This window comes from Sinocyclocheilus grahami, unplaced genomic scaffold, assembly GCF_001515645.1.
Source record: "Sinocyclocheilus grahami isolate Dianchi unplaced genomic scaffold, SAMN03320097.WGS_v1.1 scaffold352.1, whole genome shotgun sequence".
Taxonomy (NCBI): domain Eukaryota; kingdom Metazoa; phylum Chordata; class Actinopteri; order Cypriniformes; family Cyprinidae; genus Sinocyclocheilus; species Sinocyclocheilus grahami.
Window position 1 is genome coordinate 57,723 of NW_015505531.1, and position 17,236 is coordinate 74,958.

Consider the following 17,236-nt stretch of genomic DNA (forward strand, 5'->3'; position numbering starts at 1 on the left):
CAGTTTAGTACCGCTTTAGAGTGGGCGGGGTTATAGTTGCGCCGCGACTCCTGAAAAACGTTTTCAATCTGCGTTGCCCCATCAAGCTCTTGCTGGATCCGCTCCTCTGCTATCAACGAGAGGAGTGTCTGTACTTCCTCAACAGACAACGAAACAGCCACTTTTTGGTTGTTAAAAAAGGTGCGCTTGTTCAAACCAGTTGCGTTCGAACCTTCGCTGGCTGTGCTGATTTAAATCTAGAGGTTCTGTTGTGTTTGTGTCGCAAGTTCAGTGACACAGGTATAGTGACGATTCTCTCTGGCCAATCCGTGATCAGCAGAGTTTACACGTCACGTTTTGGTAACGGTACGGTTCACCTGGAACCTCAACCGAGGTGGTACCAGGTACTCTACCCAGTGGAAAACCCCCCAAAAGTGAGCCGTACCGTGCTGTACCATGCAGTGGAAAAGTGCCATTAGTGAAACTGTTGCCCATCATAAAACACGGAGGGCCATTTATCTCCTCAACAAAAGCTGTGTCATTGAACAAAATAACATCTCATCAACTTCCAGTCACACAACATTCTTTGAAAACCCTCATCGTAAATACAATCTCTGAGGGAATCATGCCATAAAGGCTTTTGAAAAGCAGATACTGTAGCTCTCTTACAACAGTGCTTTTCAAGTAAATATGAGCCATAATGAAGATACTGGGACTCGTGACCTGTATCGATTGGTACTTCAACAAATGCTCCTGCCATTCCTGATTTTATAACACATGACAATGATGTGTGAGGATTTGAGTAACAGGTTTTTGAGTAAAGACACATACATTATAGCATTATTAACATTTCAAAATAATTTTCAACCATTTTGTCCTTCTGCATCAAATCAAAGTGTTTCAGTGCACTCAGTTCGCTGACTAATGCTACGCAAGTAATTCTTTTGATTAATCAAACCCTTAAATGAGATTTCCAATATGTCCTAGATGACTGAGAGCTGAATGATTGCTTGCGTGGCTGTGTAAGTCTCCTCTTGCCATCAGTATTCATGCACAGTGATTCATTATTCAGATTGCAGAGCACACAGAGTTCAGAGGCATGTTGATACAGATTTGAGGCATTCATAAGAGTGGTGCACCTGCAGAGACTCGACTAAAGACTAAGATTTATCCAGAGCTTGATGTTGCGGAGGCAGAAAACACATTTTTTGCCATAAAGTGCTCTTCTGGACACTGTGGGAAAAAAAGAACAAAAACAACCAAACTGAAACTAGCAAACTAAAACTGTAACAGTGTGAAAGTGAATGAAATTTATTTTACAGCATAGCTATTTTTCCTGTCTCATTTATCAAATCCCTTTCAGTCAGACACAGAGTTTTGGGATAAGATGCAGGCAGAGTGGGAAGAGCTCGCTCGCAGGAACTGGCTAACAGATAATGACCGACCACAGATTCCCTCTAATGTGTCTCCTTATGAAAAGGTAAAGGAAAAAAATTCTAACTAAATATTTTAAAAAATATTTAGAATTATAATAATATTGATAATAATAATAATTATTATTTAAATATTATTATTATTAATTATTATTTTTATAATTACTAATGCATTATTGTTGTTATTATTATTAATAATTATTATTCATTTTTTATAATTACTCATTTATTATTATTATTATTATTATTATTATTCAATGTGTAAACCCTTGACTTATTTTTATGTATTTATGTATTTAGTTAGTTAGTTATTTACATTTTACAGTGTACAAAATCTTCATGAATTTTCCACTACTTTATGTCCATTATTCCATTATTAATATTGATAATAATAATAATTATTATTTAAATATTATTATTATTAATTATTATTTTTATAATTACTAATGCATTATTGTTGTTATTATTATTAATAATTATTATTCATTTTTTATAATTACTCATTTATTATTATTATTATTATTATTATTCAATATGTAAACCCTTGACTTATTTTTATGTATTTATGTATTTAGTTAGTTAGTTATTTACATTTTACAGTGTACAAAATCTTCATGAATTTTCCACTACTTTATGTCCATTATTTCTTCCTCAGGGATACTACTTCCACACAGATAACCCTTTCAAAGACTGGCCAAATGCATTTGAGGAGGGATTACGCAAGTCCAGAGAGGGAGAGCTGCCTAACGCCGTGCTTCTTCTGGAAGCAGCTGTGCTGCAGGACCCTCAGGATTCAGAGGTGAGTGAGTGGGCTTATAAAACAACAGTAAGCCAGGTACTTTCATCAAATCAACATCTGCACAGCTTGAAAACAGAAAGCTACATGTTCTGCCAATCATACTACCATCACACCTTTCCTATACAGTGATAAGCAGTAGGTACATTCTTGCCCACACTGAACATTTTACAGATCATAGCATGATTAGCCAAGGAAGGGGTTTCCATGTTCTCACTAATTTTCAGTGAGAGCTCTGTATTAGACATTGTACTTGACAGTGACTGATGACAAACCATTAACACTCCTGTAACTGAGTAGGGTTCCCTTTTTTTTCAGACGATTTAATGATGTAACAGTTCAGTTACATCCCAGAGAGGATTATCCCTCTTCTCCTGGAATTACCCCACCACTAAATGAGCCTCAGGATTCAGAGGTGAGTGAGTGGGCTTATAAAACAACAGTAAGCCAGGTACTTTCATCAAATCAACATCTGCACAGCTTGAAAACAGAAAGCTACATGTTCTGCCAATCAAACTACCGTCACACCTTTCCTATACAGTGATAAGCAGTAGGTACGTTCTTGCCCACACTGAACATTTTACAGATCATAGCATGATTAGCCAAGGAAGGGGTTTCCATGTTCTCACAAATTTTCAGTGAGAGCTCTGTATTAGACATTGTACTTGACAGTGACTGATGACAAACCATTAACACTCCTGTAACTGAGTAGGGTTCCCTTTTTTTTCAGACGATTTAATGATGTAACAGTTCAGTTACATCCCAGAGAGGATTATCCCTCTTCTCCTGGAATTACCCCACCACTAAATGATTGTGTCACTCAATTGAAAGCTCAATGTTAACAGATAATATTACAAAGCAAATGGCATTTCGGGAAGATTTTGCTTCTTAAATATCATACAGTAAGTATGCTATGCTCATCGTACATTATAAGTTAAGAGCACAGACTCAGCCAACCATGTTAAGATGTTCTATTAATAAGGCTCATTAATGCATTTTCCGTTGTATACACAAGCTGTGGTCTTGTCACAGGAGTTTTGAAATGCAGTTTCCTCCTATACAAAGTTAACAAGCTTATCTTCTAATAATTAGTCTTATTCAGTGTTCATAACCCCACAAATGATTCCTTGAGGAATCGTGGCACAAATATTCAGTCACATAATAAATTATACTTAAACCAATATCCTAAACTTCAAATATTTGTCTAGCAATATTAGTACATCCAATGTTTCACCATCTTCAAGAAATGGCAACACAAATCCATTCAGTTCCTCACTAACATTGTGTCTGAGCCACAGGCCTTTGAAAATGAATAATTTCCTCCAGGTTAGCACTGTAGCTCCTGCACTTGCCAGAGTCAAGGTGATAACCCCAATGCTCATTGTTCAATACCTATTTTCTTTTCAGGCTTGGCTGGTGCTGGGAACCACGCAAGCAGAGAGTGAGAATGAGCAGGCAGCAATTGTCTCCCTCCAGAGGTAAGGAAGTATCCCTGCATGAATCATATGCAAATGTTGGTTCACACAGAACTGATTGGCTCATGAAGTTTGAGTCATCACACTTAGGATGCTTGTTTATGGCAAAAATAAAGCCAAAGCGGAGTTAGAATGCATTGCTTTGTACTAGTACTGCATTTATCGTTGCTGATTGTACTGATATAAACCTAAAATACTCACCATAAATGTCAAGTCAAGAATAAGGTTAAAGGAGTAATTCACCCAAAAATGAAAATTTGATTAAAATGTACTCCAAGATGTAGATGAGTTTGTTTCTTCATCAGAGCATTTAGCATTACATCATTTGCTCACCAATGGATCCTCTGCAGTGAATGGGTGCCGTCAGAATGAGGGTCCAAACAGCTGATAAAAGCATCACGATAATCCACAAGTGATCCACACAATTCCAGTCCATCAAATAATGTCTTGTGAAGTGAAAAGCTGTGTGTTTGTAATAAACAAACCCATCATTAAGGCGTTTTACCTTTAAATTGTCACTTCTGGCCAAAACGCAAAACCATAATAATAGCGCTTCCTCCAGTGAAAAAGTCCACCCCCTGTTAGTGGTCCTCTCACATCAAAATCCACTAACATATATTTGTTTAGAACTGTTTTGGACTGTTTTTGCTTATAAACAATGCTTTATCTGTGCATATTTCTCTCCTGATTCAGACGAGATGACTTTTTCACTGGTGAAAGCAATATTATGGATAGAGGACTCACATTTTACCCAGAAGCAATGATTTGAAGTTAAAAACGTCTTAATGATGGGTTTGTTTATTACAAATCCAAATATTCCTTTAATCCTCATTCAGACCTAAAGAAGGCCTTGAATCGGACATCTCCATGTGGTTATCTGTGACACCAAATGAGACAAAGCTCTCTGCTGTGCCCTCTCCTGTTCGAGATAAAGAGCTACTCTAATAACCCGGTGATCCAATTAAAATTGCATTTCATAAGCACAGAGGCCTTTGGGAGATTATATTCATTTTGGATAGAACAGCCAGCCATAATCGCATACAATGTTCCTCTGAGCGACCAGGATGAAAAAACTCCAATCTATGTGTGTTAATCACCAGTGACCCTCGAAAAGCTGTGTTTTGGTACCATGTATCCACATCACTTTTGATTAGAGTGCTTTTATAATGTCTGTCTCTCTGATATTATCTAACATAATTTAAGATGTCATTTTAAAATGGTTGGACCACACAAATCTGTGGTTGGACCACACAGTTGCTGTGCAAGATTAGAACTAATAGAGTAGAAATAAAGTAGAACTACATTAAAACAGTTCAACACATAGTAAAGTTAGGATGCAAAACTTTAAATGCGGAATGGAATTTGTCTATAGCAGTGTGTTCCACAAAACTTACCTATAAGCAATATTGAAGTCAATTTTTTAGTACATAGTGTAAGCATGTGAATTGGGACACAGCCGGCATCTTATTTAGGCAGGAGGGTTGGGAGGGGGTGAGTATACTTTTACCAAAATCTGATTAGATCAACTCAATTTAGAACTGAAATTTCTGATGGATGAAGCAGATAAATCATTAGCAGTGCACACTGCTTTTGTTTTAATGGACAACAAGAGAAAATGTGTTTACTGACTGTCATAAAGGCAACCTAGTAAAAGGCTTTTAATTGGCATTGTTACATTTCCATTTTTATTTTTTGATGTGTAAGTGTAGCCAATGTGCGGTAATAAACAATATCCAGATGTCACCCTTGCAATGTGTTTTCTTACGCTTGTTAAACAGGGAACGCGACTTCCATCAGAAACTGGGCAAATGGTTTATTTTAGTTTTCTGAAATATATTTATTTGCAGACACATGAGATGACACAAGTATTCACCCATGAATTAAAACCAGCACTAATCAGGAAGCATCTGCCTCTCATTATGATGGCAGACAGCTAATTAGTGTCCATCAAAAGCAGCGGTTCTTTAGATGCTTCCACGTTGTATGTGTGTGCAGGTGTCTGGAGCTCCACCCCAACAACCTCCAGGCCCTCATGGCCCTGGCAGTGAGCCTGACCAACACGGGCATGAGGCAGGAAGCGGCTGAGGCACTGCTGAGCTGGATAAGGCACAACCCCAAATACAAGTATCTTCTGAAGAGCCGCACGCACCTGCAGAGCTCACCTGGTTCACGGAGACCCTCCTTCCCCTCCATAACAGGCTGGTATGATTACAAATGAATGCAGTGCCATGCCTGGAATATACACCAGCTTTGATATTTAAGTTAAAAAATGTATGAATTTCATTACTGTAGAAACAAAATATTAACAAACAAGTGGTTTGAACATGAATTATGCTAACCTTTCAGAACTGACTTTACATTTTGGCCATTTTTGCAGTTCCTTTTAACCAATAGGTCATTTTTAGTGGATGCAAAAGGTTTCCGTCATGTTCAAACAGGTTCTCTAGCAGAGTGACCACAGGTGTGATTTATTTTGTGATCCACTCATGTTTGAAAGTGTCTAAATGCTTTTGTCTTAATATTGAACAATATATATTAATATTGAATGTTTGTTGTATCATTTGAAACCTAACAAACACCCACCTTTTGTATAATTTATGTTAACAATCATTTAAATAATAATAAAGTAACTAATTGCAAGTAAATATTTTCATATCTTTATAAAGTTTTTTAATGTATGTATAAGATTTTTGATGTGTTTGAAAGAAGTCTCTTATGCTCACCAAGGTTGCATTTTATTTGATAAAAAATACAGTAATGTTGTGAATTTAAAATAACTCTTCTCTATTTTAATATATTTTAAAATGTAATTTATTTATATGATGGCAAAGCTGAATTTTTGGCAGCTATTACTTATGGCTTCAGTGTTACATGATCCTTCAGAAATCATTCTAAAATGCTGATTTGATGCAATTACTTTTAGCACTCAGTTATTATTATTATTATTATTAAGTTAAAAAAAGGAAATTTATTCTAAAACATCAAACAAGTTGAAAAATGATTGAACAAATAAACAAAATCTACATCAAACTTCATCTTATTTTATTTATGTCCTGCAAACCTATATATTTGTACATATGCTTATAACTTTTACTGTTGCCTGAAGAGGATGGTGGTCATGTATTTTGATAATTTTCTCAACGTAATTTTTATGTGACTAATCTGAACCCTGTGTTAACACCCATTCCTACTAAATGGAATATTTTTGGTACCAACAACATAAATCTCTATAGAGCCCCTTTCTCTTTTTCTTAGCTATTAAATGACACATTTTGATGATGTTGCTGGTAGGGACGTCCCTGAAGGGCAATGCTTCTCTCTCAGTCTCTCAGCTCTCTCTATCTTTATCTCCAGCCCCCTGCTGCCTGAGGTGAAGGACCTGTACCTGGAAGCTGCCCAGCACAACTCGGACACTATCGACCCAGACCTGCAGACAGGGTTGGGAGTGTTGTATAACCTCAGCTCCGAGTTCAACAAAGCTGTGGAAGCCTTCAACGCAGCGCTGTCAGTGCGGCCGGAGGTAAACCATTCCTCAGTGTACTCGACTGACAAACTGGGGCTAAATCATACAGATATGCTCCCTAAAGGCAGAGGGCAAAGGAAAGAGAGAGAAAAAGTCACTGGAGCTTAAAAAAGTGTCTCCAAAATCTTTGAAACAGTTCATTTGAAATTTGAGGGGAGCTTTACCATTCATGAGCGCTGACTCCAGAACCCTGTGGGTCACCTTGTCGACGATTGATGCTTGCTAAGCCAAATTCTGTCCCCTTGTGTAGACTGCATTTACACTCAATCGAAATCCTCCCCATCTGCTTGACTTGGTAATGTCTGCTTGCCTGCTGGGGGGCTCAGAGTGTGAATACGATGAAAGATAATGGCAATGTAGAAGTGAAACTCTGATACCAGGCTCCTTGTGACATTAGGAACTAGGCAACTTCTTTGTACCTCTGCTTTATGCAGTGTCACTGTACTTAAAGGTCATATTTTATCCCTAAAAGAAAGAGAGCAGATCATATCTTAATGGAATTAAAAATCAGATGCATGTACCTCAATAATCTTTCAAGTGTAGAGCATTAATTATTTTGATCCATGCCATTGGTGTGTACAGGACTACCTGCTGTGGAATCGGCTGGGGGCGACGCTAGCTAATGGAGATCGCAGCGAGGAGGCTGTGGAGGCCTATACCAGAGCCCTGGAGCTGCAGCCCGGCTTCATCCGCTCACGTTACAACCTCGGCATCAGCTGCATTAACATGGGCGCTCACAGGTTTGTGACAGAGAGTTGGGCTTGACCTGAAAATTATGTAAAATATATCCCCCAACTTCTTGTTTAAATTCTTTGATCCTGAGGTTCTATCGGAAGAAATGCAACATAATAAGGAAACATTTATACCTTCATTTATGGGTGTTTCTTCAACTACTGCTTTTTTTGTGTCCCAAGGGTTGGTTTTGTTTGTTATGAGGGTCACATTAAATGGCTTCAAAATGAGTTGTGCTACTTCTCAAATGTGTTTATATGTAGATTATTTTACCCTTTGCCCACACTCAGAATTTGAATCTTCAAAACTAAATTAAACTCCCTTTTAAAAACACTATTCAATTAATTACGATTTAATTACGAAAATACTGTATGAGCCTGAAGTTTGAAAGTTACAGTATGTACAAGCCTTTAGATACAGTGGGGCAAAAAAGTATTTAATCAGCCACCAATTGTGCAAGTTCTCCCACTTAAAAAGATGAGAAAGGCCTGTAATTTTCATCATAGGTATACCTCAACTATGAGAGACAAAATAAGAAAAAAAATCCAGAAAATCACATTGTAGGATTTTTAAAGAATTAATTGGTAAATTCCTTGGTAAAATAAGTATTTGGTCACCTACAAACAAGCAAGATTTCTGGCTCTCACAGACCTGTAACTTCTTCTTTAAGAGGCTCCTCTGTCCTCCACTGGTTACCTGTATTAATGGCATCTGTTTGAACTCGTTATCAGTATAAAAGACACCTGTCCACAACCTCAAACAGTCACACGCCAAACTCCACCATAGAACATGTTGTACTTGGTCAAATCACGCTTAGATTAGATAGATAGATAGATAGATAGATAGATAGATAGATAGATAGATAGATAGATAGATAGATAGATAGATAGATAGATAGACCCTGATGGTTTTTTCATAGAGGAAAATATTGGTAAAAAGTAGGTAAAATATAAAAAACAACTATTTGAATATCTGGAATCTGAGGGTGCAAAAAAATCAAAATATTGAGAAAATTGCCTTTAAAGTTGTCAGAATGAAGTCCTTAGCAATGCATATTACCAATAAAAATAAGTTTTAATATATTTACAGTAGGAAATTTACAAAATATCTTCATGGAACATGATCTTTACTTAATATCCTAATGATTTTTGGCATAAAAGAAAAATTTATAATTTTGACCCATACAATGTATTTTTGGCTATTGCTACAAATATTCTCATGCTACTTAAGACTGGTTTTGTGGTCCAGGGTCACATATGTGAAAATATTATTTAATTTTGTGTATTTAACATGCATATAATTTAAGCCATAAAATTAGGCTTAGCAAGACAAATTATTCTGCAATTTTATTGCAAAAATGTGTATAATTTTCAACATTATTTTCCACCACAGAATGCTATTAAACAATGTATAATTTTAAAAAAATACATGTGGTGGAAATGTTCACCTCATTAGCTACACCTAAATTTTTTTAACAAACATTTTTTTGACAAAACTTGTTTTTTGAATCATGGCCATGCAGGAAAAAATTTTAGCAGGCATGTTTATTGAAATATTGGACTATGGTTCTTGTTTGGTAGGTCTTAGTTTGCTCTTATATACAAAAAAAATTCTATGATGTGTTCACTGTTGTAAATTGTTAGAGGTCAAATTAAGTAAACCAGTAAAAATGTGGGGGTAAAATATTTTCTGAACGTCCACAGGGCCAAAAGTGCCCACATTTGTAGAAACACCCTTTTTTTATTTAATCATTCATTTATTCCAGGGAGGCAGCCAGTCATTTCCTGACAGCTCTTAGTCTGCAGAGGAAGAGCAGGAGTCGGCAGCTTTCGCACCAGGTCATGTCTGGAAACATCTGGACGGCCCTGCGGATAGCACTGTCCATGCTGGACCAGCCGGAGCTCTTTCAAGCTGCTAACATAGGAGACCTGGACTTACTCATGAGAGCTTTTAATCTGGATATGTGAGCGAGGATACCCTTTAACCATGGCAAATATCCAAAGTCCTTAATGAGAAGAACTTTGTCAGAAAGCAACCTTTGTTTCACAGAGCACCTTTACATTCCTGAGAACTGAGTGCTGAATGATACTATTTTAATAGATTTGCACATCAGTTTACGATTACCCTAAAGAGCACAATGCCGGGTGAAGATTGTACAAGTATGCCTTAGAGAAAATATCAACTAGACCTGCAATGTAACAGTGGGGAATCGCAGGAATTCTGGATTCGTCTCGTAATTTCACAATTGATGAGAGGACTTCACATTAGTGACTTGATTAGACATGTACTGTACTGCGTAGACTTCATGTATTGGTTCGATTGCCCTCTTTTTTTGAGAGGGTGGGGTTATTATAGATTTTGGTGGCACTTAGTTCAACCCTGGACACTCCTCACCTGATCTCTGCTGCATCATCCCCTTTATTTCCTGGAGCTTGCAGACCAGATTAAAAAGCCTTACTTATCTTGCATGTAAAATAAATAATTGAGATGCTATCGGTATAATATCAGATAAAAGCCATTCCTTGCCATACTTTGACCGCTTGATGTAGAAGTCTATGTTCCATCAAGGTCTTTTTGTAAAACATACCACATCGTTGAAATGTTATGCTGATTATTTTACACAATTCGATGCAGGGATTTCAGATATACTGCCCCTTTTGCCACAATTATCAGCCTGGATTCAACAGGAAAACTGGAAAGCTGCCCAAAATGTAAGCCAAACTATTTGTGAGCTTCACAGTTTTATACCCTAATATTTTCGTTGTTACTCATTTTACTTGTTATGGTTCATCTCCAGCTTGCATGATGTTTTATTTTGCTCATCAGTGTGAACACACAAGTGCTTGATGCATACGTGCTTCAAGAAAAGTCCTACATTTTAAAATGCTATGCAAAACCTATAGATTTTTTTCCTTCATGCAGCCGGAAGCAGAAGAAAAGCCTAAAGCACCAAAGCTTTACTTGCGTTGTCACTTTTTGTGTTTGGTAGGTAGAAGATCTGGTAGTACCCTGTAGATGGTCTATTGTACTTTAAAGCAACGCCTACATTAATCCAGATACATTTAAAAATGCATATTTTTCTCTATATTTTGGCCTTCTGTCCACACTGAGGTGGTGTTTTTGTGCTGTGAAAACAGAGCTTTTTGAGGATGCTCTCAGAGTGGATAAAACTGAAATGATGTTTTCATGTTGTAAGGTGAAATGTGAAAACAGACGTATTCGAAAATGATGACACGTTTAGCCATGTGACGCATATTTTACCTATAGATATCTGTTTTACGCATAAGATGATTTAAAGCGGCACTTCTCTCAAAAATGAAAGATTTACTCAACCTCAAGTTGTTCCAACCATGGATGAGTTCCTTTCTTCTGTTCGGCACAAAAGAAGATATTTCAAATAATGTTGGTAACCAAACATTTGCTGGTAGCCATTGACTTCCACAGTATTTTTTTCCTCTACTATGTAAGTCAATGGCTAATGTCGACTGTTTACCAGCATTTTCTGACGTTTCAGTGAGGATGCCTGAAAGCACTAGTGTGTATGGAGTGTTTTCAAATGTATCTAGATTAATGTAGATGTAGCCTAAATAATGTTTCTTTATTTTTTTTTAAAGTCTCCCTGATCCAGTTGAGTTTTTATTTGTAGCATCGTGTGTTTTTATTATTCCCACCTAGTTCAAGAATTAATTTGTTAAAATAACTATATCAATGAAAAAGCATGCAAAGCCATTCAAGCACCCATTATCAAGTGTTATTAATTTATGATTTGTTACTACATTTATTTAATTACTGCTCTATGTATTTATTTTATTATTCTATATCCGAAACTATTTGGAAAGTCCTGTATATGCTCATCGATACAGTTAGAAGAGGCTTGTGCTTTGTAGCTGAATGTTACATTAGATACTGCAGATTATCTCATGCCTGAGGCCAAACCTCCCCTTTTCTAGAACTTTGTACAATCTCAGGTGATTGTCTAGATGAATTCATGCTCCAGAAGTACTCCTGATGTATGATCGCATGCCGAATATACTTATTTTTGAATGCTGTAGATTTATTTATATGCATGACCTTGACATGCCTATTTTAATCTATACCCTTCATTTCTATGACTTATATATCACTGTAATCACAATATTTTGCATTTCAAAATATATATTGATCTAAAGAATACAACTGTAAAATATCTACAAACAAGCAGTTTTTGCAATGCAGTGAGTCATTTAAACAAGACCTTCTTTATAGTCACTTATATTACTATTGCAATAGCCAGATTTACTGAAGCCTTTAGAAATAGAGACTCAAATATATGTTATGCATCATTAAGAGCTGTTTCTGAATTTGTACATGCAGACTTTCTGAATGTTTGCCTTAGGCTTTATTAACTCTGGCCCAATATTTAAAAGATAGATGCATAAACAAAAGTTATCTTTTCAAATAAAATATTGGAATAGAGTTTGTTTGCCTGGTTGTTGCTGTTGTTAAAAATTTATTTCCATGAGTGCATTTATCTGTTAGTTTTTGGTTGCATGGTTGAAATCTCCTGTTTCCAATCTGGCATCACCAAATCATGAAAATGGCACAGAACAACAATTGCGGATTTTATTGAACAATCCAAACATTATGAGTCACGAGTATGTTTGAACAGATTTTCGTATTTTATCTGCCGTATTTGTGTTTCTAACAATATATGGATCAGAAAATCCATTAAAAAAAACGTATAACAAACAAGTGGGCAAGTTTGTATAGTAACTACAGAATTGGCACACATTTTTTGCAAAAAAAAAAACAAAAAAAAATCAACAATAAACACGTACCACTTAACGTACCATGAAAAACAGAACCCACTAAAGATCAATAATATATTGCAAAATGTCAACTGACTAACCTCAGATTTTTAATGCACATACTGAAAAAAATTTAATCAAGGCATGTTTGAGAAAGGTGAGGTAAAAGCATCCACTTTCACACCCAATATCGAGACAAAAAGAGAACAGAAAGAATAAAAGAGAAAGAGAAGCAGGAGGAAATGGCTATGAATATTCGTTTAAATTAAGAAAGCGAAGGAGAGAAAGAGTGAGAGAACCTCGGATGGATAAGCCAAAGAAAGACAGACGCACAAGGTAAAGGGACAAAAGACACTGACCTCCCAACATAACAGGTAGTGCACAATATGAATAAACATGACAGGGTACAATCTACAACAGAATGTGCAACATCCAGTTGAAATAAATTGAGATGAACAGGCCCCGAGAGACTTTGAGTGAGACTATGTTGTAAAACAATGAATATTAAATTTTAATTCAGCACTAACCTTCAGACTGAGGTTCACGGTGTAACAAAACACTTTAAAGAATACTTGCCAAGAAAGCGTTCAGGTTTTGTTAGGTAATGACATTACCTGATGACATTAATTTTTCAGCAAATAAATGATATGTCTAAGGTTAGAACTTGGTAAAGGGTGTTGGAGGCGGAGCCAAGTTTGTCAGATATGTCATAAAGCTTGAGAGCTTGAGATTTGGTAACACTAAGCACCAATACATACATGTATCTAAGATAGTTCTATGTATGACACTGCATATAATTCTGCTCTATATGCAGTATGTCATCACATATTGCTTAGGTATGGGATAAAAATTGTTTTACATTCTTTGAGACTGGAAATCAATGAAACGGAACGATTTCAAATGCATCCCAGTCTTTAAACTGCTAAAGATATGATCAAAGTAAAGCACTTAAACATTGCATGAATATGTGATATTGTTGCATTTTCTAATCAGCTATCACAGACTGACTGAAAGCTATCATAAAAGTTGAACATGATAATATTGTAGAAATAAAATATTCTTAAAGGGGTCATATGATGCTGCTAAAAATAACATTATTTGGTGTATTTGGTGTAATGAAATGTGTTTATGCGGTTTAAAGTAAAAAAAAAAAACATTATTTTCAACATACTGTACATTATTGTTTCTCCTCTATGCCCAGCCTTTTTGAAACGCATCTATTTTTACAAAGCTCATCGGTCTGAAAAGCGAGGTGTGCTGTGATTGGCCAAATACCTCAAGCGTGTGACAGAAATGTTACGCCCCTCACCATTGTCATGATCTCCAGCTGGAGTGCCCATGAGCTCCTCTAGAGGGCACTCCATTCTGTACCTTGCCATTCACTCAGGACTCCATTTCCCATAATCTGTTGCCCGGACTCATCAAGTGCATCACCTATCTCTCATCAGATCTCATCATCAGTTCACAGCTGTCTCACATTAGTAAGACTATAAGAATAGCACACACACTCTCTGTCATTGCTGGTGATTGAATGTTGTATAGCTCTTCCGTGGTTTCCACGTTTCCAGTTTCTCTGTTTCCTTGCCTTCGTGTTTTGATCCCTGGACTGTTTTCTTATTTATGATTGTTTTGCTGCCTGCCCTGACCATTGCCTGATTATCTGGATTACTCTTTTGCCTTGCCACTGCCATCGTTGTTTGCTGTTGTTAACCACGCCTGTTTGACTACGCTCTTATTAAAGCCTTGCAATTGGATCCCCACTTTGTCGTCACGCCTCCCTCATTACAGAATCACCAGCCACACCCGGATCCAGCGGCTTTCTGAGCATTCCAGGCCAACCATGGACCCAGTTGACCAGCTACTACGTCTTCAGCAAGGAGGCTTATCTATTGAAGAGTATGTTCAAGGTTCACGGTGTAACAAAACACTTTAAAGAATACTTGCCAAGAAAGCGTTCAGGTTTTGTTAGGTAATGACATTACCTGATGACATTAATTTTTCAGCAAATAAATGATATGTCTAAGGTTAGAACTTGGTAAAGGGTGTTGGAGGCGGAGCCAAGTTTGTCAGATATGTCATAAAGCTTGAGAGCTTGAGATTTGGTAACACTAAGCACCAATACATACATGTATCTAAGATAGTTCTATGTATGACACTGCATATAATTCTGCTCTATATGCAGTATGTCATCACATATTGCTTAGGTATGGTATAAAAATTGTTTTACATTCTTTGAGACTGGAAATCAATGAAACGGAACGATTTCAAATGCATCCCAGTCTTTAAACTGCTAAAGATATGATCAAAGTAAAGCACTTAAACATTGCATGAATATGTGATATTGTTGCATTTTCTAATCAGCTATCACAGACTGACTGAAAGCTATCATAAAAGTTGAACATGATAATATTGTAGAAATAAAATATTCTTAAAGGGGTCATATGATGCTGCTAAAAATAACATTATTTGGTGTATTTGGTGTAATGAAATGTGTTTATGCGGTTTAAAGTAAAAAAAAAACACATTATTTTCAACATACTGTACATTATTGTTTCTCCTCTATGCCCAGCCTTTTTGAAACGCATCTATTTTTACAAAGCTCATCGGTCTGAAAAGCGAGGTGTGCTGTGATTGGCCAAATACCTCAAGCGTGTGACAGAAATGTTACGCCCCTCACCATTGTCATGATCTCCAGCTGGAGTGCCCATGAGCTCCTCTAGAGGGCACTCCATTCTGTACCTTGCCATTCACTCAGGACTCCATTTCCCATAATCTGTTGCCCGGACTCATCAAGTGCATCACCTATCTCTCATCAGATCTCATCATCAGTTCACAGCTGTCTCACATTAGTAAGACTATAAGAATAGCACACACACTCTCTGTCATTGCTGGTGATTGAATGTTGTATAGCTCTTCCGTGGTTTCCACGTTTCCAGTTTCTCTGTTTCCTTGCCTTCGTGTTTTGATCCCTGGACTGTTTTCTTATTTATGATTGTTTTGCTGACTGAAAGCTATCATAAAAGTTGAACATGATAATATTGTAGAAATAAAATATTCTTAAAGGGGTCATATGATGCTGCTAAAAATAACATTATTTGGTGTATTTGGTGTAATGAAATGTGTTTATGCGGTTTAAAGTAAAAAAAAAACACATTATTTTCAACATACTGTACATTATTGTTTCTCCTCTATGCCCAGCCTTTTTGAAACGCATCTATTTTTACAAAGCTCATCGGTCTGAAAAGCGAGGTGTGCTGTGATTGGCCAAATACCTCAAGCGTGTGACAGAAATGTTACGCCCCTCACCATTGTCATGATCTCCAGCTGGAGTGCCCATGAGCTCCTCTAGAGGGCACTCCATTCTGTACCTTGCCATTCACTCAGGACTCCATTTCCCATAATCTGTTGCCCGGACTCATCAAGTGCATCACCTATCTCTCATCAGATCTCATCATCAGTTCACAGCTGTCTCACATTAGTAAGACTATAAGAATAGCACACACACTCTCTGTCATTGCTGGTGATTGAATGTTGTATAGCTCTTCCGTGGTTTCCACGTTTCCAGTTTCTCTGTTTCCTTGCCTTCGTGTTTTGATCCCTGGACTGTTTTCTTATTTATGATTGTTTTGCTGCCTGCCCTGACCATTGCCTGATTATCTGGATTACTCTTTTGCCTTGCCACTGCCATCGTTGTTTGCTGTTGTTGACCACGCCTGTTTGACTACGCTCTTATTAAAGCCTTGCATTTGCCTCATTACAAAACCCCCAGCCACACCCGGATCCAGCGGCTTTCTGAGCATTCCAGGCCAACCATGGACCCAGTTGACCAGCTACTACGTCTTCAGCAAGGAGGCTTATCTATTGAAGAGTATGTTCACCAGTTCTGTGAGTTATCCTATCTAGTACCGTTTGATGAAATTGCTTTAAAAGACCTTTTTCGTTTTGGACTCAACGAGTCTGTGAAGTCATGGTTTCCTGGAGGGGAATTCAAATGTACTTTGAGAGACTTTATGGATTATGCTCTTTTGCTATGGCCACCTCCCTTCACTGTGGGAGAAGCAAAGTCTCTTCTCAAAATGGCCACCAGCTCAGTGACCATTCACAAAATGGCTGCCAACCCAGAACCTGTTCTCAAGATGGCCACCACACCACAGCCTTCTGCTGTCATGTTTGCTTCTCCTGAGTCTCGTCCCATAATGTCCACCGTTCCAGAGTCTCTCTACAAGATGGCTGCCAACCCAGAGACTCTCCACGAAATGGCTGCCTACCCAGAGTCAAGTCAAGTCACGTCTCAGCTGGTCTTCCAGAGCATAGTTGCGTCTCAGCTGGTCTTCCAGAGCATTGTCACGTCTCAGCTGATCTTCATGAGGCAAGTCAAGTCACAGTTGATTGTCATGAGTCAAGTCACAACTGATCTTCATGAGTCAAGTCAAGTCACAGCTGATCTTCATGAGTCAAGTCGAGTCACAGCTGATCTTCATGAGTCAAGTCGAGTCACAGCTGATCGTCAT

General features: G+C 37.4%; 1 protein-coding gene across 1 annotated transcript in view; it reads left to right on the plus strand.

Moving 5' to 3' along the window:
* LOC107548659 (PEX5-related protein-like) overlaps window positions 1-11,722 on the plus strand; it is a 43,743-nt gene extending 32,021 nt beyond the window's left edge. The window contains exons 7-13 of the mRNA XM_016229433.1: window positions 1,343-1,459; window positions 2,068-2,211; window positions 3,616-3,686; window positions 5,679-5,885; window positions 7,038-7,203; window positions 7,789-7,946; window positions 9,704-11,722. Of these exons, the coding sequence (XP_016084919.1) occupies window positions 1,343-1,459; window positions 2,068-2,211; window positions 3,616-3,686; window positions 5,679-5,885; window positions 7,038-7,203; window positions 7,789-7,946; window positions 9,704-9,905 (1,065 nt within the window). The 3' untranslated portion in view covers window positions 9,906-11,722. The remainder of the gene's footprint in view (window positions 1-1,342; window positions 1,460-2,067; window positions 2,212-3,615; window positions 3,687-5,678; window positions 5,886-7,037; window positions 7,204-7,788; window positions 7,947-9,703) is intronic.
* The last annotated feature ends 5,514 nt before the right edge of the window (window positions 11,723-17,236 follow it).